The 4,282-nt window shown below is 44.1% G+C and overlaps 1 protein-coding gene across 5 annotated transcripts in view; it reads right to left on the bottom strand.

Annotated features, from left to right (window-relative positions):
* The window catches only part of AKAP11 (A-kinase anchoring protein 11), a 48,432-nt gene that overhangs the window by 28,305 nt on the left and 15,845 nt on the right, over positions 1 to 4,282 (bottom strand). For all 5 annotated transcript variants that reach the window (XM_019650370.1, XM_019650372.1, XM_019650369.1 and 2 more), the window contains one exon: positions 1,860 to 1,976. In XM_019650370.1, coding sequence (XP_019505915.1) covers positions 1,860 to 1,976 — 117 coding nt within the window. The remainder of the gene's footprint in view (positions 1 to 1,859; positions 1,977 to 4,282) is intronic.

Below are 4,282 nucleotides of genomic sequence, written 5' to 3'. Positions count from 1 at the left end.
TTATGAATCGTAATGTAAATATCTTTTTGTTTTCTGATGGTCTTAGGCGACCCCTGTGAAAGGGTCGTTCGACCCCCAAAGGGGTCGCGACCCACAGATTGAGAACCGCTGCTCTAGGTGATGGAATTCTAAGTGATGTTATTTTTTTCTAAGTTTCTTTACCATGGTTTTTTTTCCCCCTAATTCATAAGATTAATGATAGTTTCTTTTTTGTTTTCAGTATTTATTTTTCTACAAGGAATATGTACTGCTTTTATAATCTGAAAAAAAGTGTTATTTTAAATTGTATACTCTTTATGTCTTTGACATCGAAAGAAATGTTTTTCCATTTGAAACAAAATAGCAAACTGTCTACTAGGCAAGTACCGTGATAACAATATGAAATACTTCGATGATGCCATTTATCAATATGGATAATCGATCCCAGCAATTAAGGGAAAACAGCACAGTGAAAATTTAAACAATACTTGATATATTCTCCATCTCTGATGATTCAGAAGGCAGGCAGCATCGTCAATTATCCCAGGATCTTCATTCTGATTAACAAGGGTTATCACTTCACAGAACTGGTGCAGTACATTTCTAGGTGTCTAGGTAAGTTGTCAACCTCTAGTAACCTGTCTCCTCATCTGTAAAACTTAAGGCCATACAGCTTTGTCCCCACTGGGGAGGGGTAATCGGATAACGTAAAGGGAAATGCCTCGCACAGCACAGGCACTCAAAACAAAGAGACACTCCAGTAACAAATGTCCTTCCTTTCGGCAAAAAGAAACTTTGAGACACGCACACCCTCAAGTGAGACAGAAATGCCTTCTATTCTTTCAAGCTTCCTTTTCCTGAACACAGAAGAGAAAGGAAGCTGACGGGCTTTAGAAGATGCCAGTAGACTCTTTTACGTCCCATCGGTGGAGGAAGGCCTCACCAAGGCACGCGGTCAGAGAGCTGCCACATAAGCAGCTGATGGGACACAGGCTGGAAAACGCTTGAGGGCAGAAGGACACAGGAGACCTGCCACACTCAGCCACGACTGAGGAGATGGAGAGTGGCTCAGCTTTGCAAAAATCAAGTATAAAACAGGAGGACAAAGAAGACCAGAGTCAAGGCCACAGCTGTGCTTATCCTCCCACGGAACGACCTCAAATATAGTTTCTCAAGGAAAGAAAAGCATTCCCCAAAATAAGGAAAACCAAAATTTTTTATTAGAGCATGATTTAAAAAAATTTTTTTTAATTAACAACCTAACACCTTATTTTTGAGACTCAATGACCTTATACCCTCTCTTATTTGGTAACACAAATGTGTTTATGAACTATGGTTATATTGTAGAATAAAATGTTATTCCGTTTTATAATAATACATTCAAACAAAGTTTGGGAACACTGGTATAGCAGAGAAACAGTGAGCAAGTGGCATATTTTATCTTTAAGTAGTAATTATCTGAATTTCAAAATAAATTTATCACTGCTTTTTCATTGTGAATCACAGCACTGAATTTAAACAATCAAGAAAACTAACACTAACCCCCCAAAAATGAATATGAGAAATAAGTATATATTTTATGTTTCACAGTAGAACATCTTACTGTTAAAGCACCAATTACCGAATGTAGCAGGAATTCTCTAACACAGCGCGGTACGTCCAATGAGAGGCCAACAAGGCCGGTTCACTGACTTAAACGTGCTTGTGAGACTACACCATGACAATCATGTTGGCAGGTATTTAAAACAATTGCTTCTCATACATATATTAGTATGTAAAGATTTGAGGCATTCTGAAAATAGATCATGCCATTCTCCAAAGATGTATGAAAATACGTTGTGTTTTATCAGGACAGGGTACAGAAGGCTAACACGTCAAACCTCAGTGAAGGCGGCGCGTCCGTCCTGCCTCACGCAGTCCTCTGATGACACGCGGCACAGCTCCTTCTCACTCTGCAATAAGGACTTCACAGACTGGAACACATCTTCACTGAAGCTCTGAAAATAAGAGATCGTCTTAATTTATGTAATTCTAGGACAAGGTAAAAGACCCTGGAGCTAGTCTATTGTAGTTTTACACGGAGAGTCACTAACACTCTAATTAACATGCATTCGGCATACTGTTACATACCTCTGGACACATACAGAACTCGGATCAGCGGAGAGGAAGAAAGAACCAAGTGCATTAGGAGAGCTGCACATGCTCAGAACACACACAGCACAGCACAGGCATTCAACCTACTGGACCGCCCTGAGGCCCTCAGGCTGGCAGCCTGACAAGCTGCACACCTGAGGCCCAGGTCACTGGCAGAACACAGCGACAATGTGTATGAGGAATGAGATGATGGGGAAGCTCTAGTAAGGAATGCTAACGACAGTGATTACTCTCATAGCAAAGTAGGTGATGGGGGGAGGGGGGAGAGATAATAACTCCAAATAAGGCTTTTCGGGGACTTTAAGGTAGCTCTAAGATGAAAATGAGGGAAAGCACTCCAGACGTGGTGGGGGGATGTCACATGTGCACAGGCCCCGAGGAAGGGAGAGTTACATACAGAAAACAATGAGTTTTTTTGTATGTAACTGACCTCGCTCTCCCGCTGCTGATCTCTTCTGTCTGAGCCGTCCCTCCCCAATTCCCGGCAAAAATCCTACCCACCCCGAGACCTGTGAAGACCGTTTCATCCCTCAGTCACAATAAATCTCTCCAAGTTTCTACTATATTGCTTGCACTTAAGATCATTTAATCTGTATCACAACACATTATAATGACTGTTTTCATATGTATTTGTCTTTCCTACCCATTAACGAAGTTATTGAAGTCAGAGACTGTAAAATTGTATTTTACTCAGCTTTTCTCCTCCCGATTTCAGTACCTCACATACTACAGGAACTCAATGTGTGTTAATTTTAATAAATTGAGCTAGAGCTCCTTGGGGAAATGGCTATTCCCGGTCTGAAGAAGAGAAAGTAGAAAGTGTGGCTGAAACATCTTATTGTGACAGAATGCAAGGGAGGGCTCAGAGGCTAACTGGGTCATTCCAAATGAACACAGAGCCAACTTGAAGAAATTCCCACTGGCCAAATTTGGGACAATTTGGGCATCAAAAGAATCCATTAAAAGAGACAGATAAAAGGATGGGGTGAGGCGGGGGAGAGCACATCTTTACATAAGAATGTTGGGTAACAAATATGGACAGAATGACAAAACTTGAAAATACCATTTATAACTCCCAATATAATGAATGATTTAGGACAGGATCATCAATGTAACTTAATCCACTGGATTAAAAACTATGGGGGAACAGGATACCCACAATGTCTCACGGAATCACCCCACAGATTACCTACTAACTGTATTCATTACAAAGGGCTTTCTATGTGTGTTTATAATGAGGAATATTACAGCCTTAACCACCTAGTCCAGGCTGGCACCTCCGGACGTGACAGAGTGGAAAGACCACATCATCACCTCTGAAGGGTTCTTGCTAAACCTAAGCACAAGGCAAAGCAGATGAACTCAGGTGGGATGCTGTACAACACATCTAGTCCAGACGTCCAAGGTCGGCTTCACAGAAGAGTCTGGACCATGAAAATGGGCTAACCTGGGGAGACCAAAAGAAAGGGTGCGAGCCTCGACGGGATGCCAGATGAGCCGGGGGAAAGGAGCACGGGCGTCAGACAGTGGGCGGGAGCTGTGTCTGGACTGCATGGGGGACGGCGTGACCGGACTGATGCTTTCTGAGGGGTGGCCATGAGGCTGATGGAGCTGCACGCTGACATATTCAGAAGGAAGGTAAACGACGTCTGCAGCGCGCTCCCTGATAGTCTCACAAGGTGTGGAGGGGGCGCTGCTCCAACCGCCGTTGGCCCCACGAGCTAGATTAGATCTGGGCCAGCACAGGGGCTGGCTCCGTAAAGCCAGGCGGGAGACTGCTTCCCGCAAATCCCCCCGAGACTGTCAGATGGACTCCCCGATGCCCCACACTGTGCTGGTTCCTGGCAAGCGCGCAGGCACTGCCCCTCATCTGAGATGCGTCTAGTGCCCCATCCATCCTGCTCTGTTCCACATAAGCCTTTAGTCCTGCCAAGCACCTCAGAGGATATGCATTTCCTCTTGCCACAGCCCAAGATGAGCATAGTATGAAAGTGTCCCTTAAAAAGCTCTGCCAGGCTGGAGTGCCCTGCCTGTCTCTGGTCTTTCCCTGCCCTTTGCTTATGGAGGTCGATTTTCAGTCTCAGGCCTTTTCCCTGGGTCCATGTGTATAACCAAAAGGGAGTGAGAGTGTGTGTGTGTGTGTGTGTGT

Source organism: Hipposideros armiger, unplaced genomic scaffold (assembly GCF_001890085.2).
Source record: "Hipposideros armiger isolate ML-2016 unplaced genomic scaffold, ASM189008v1 scaffold_140, whole genome shotgun sequence".
In the NCBI taxonomy this organism is placed as follows: Eukaryota; Metazoa; Chordata; class Mammalia; order Chiroptera; family Hipposideridae; genus Hipposideros; species Hipposideros armiger.
This window is presented reverse-complemented; position numbering and strand designations above follow the sequence as displayed.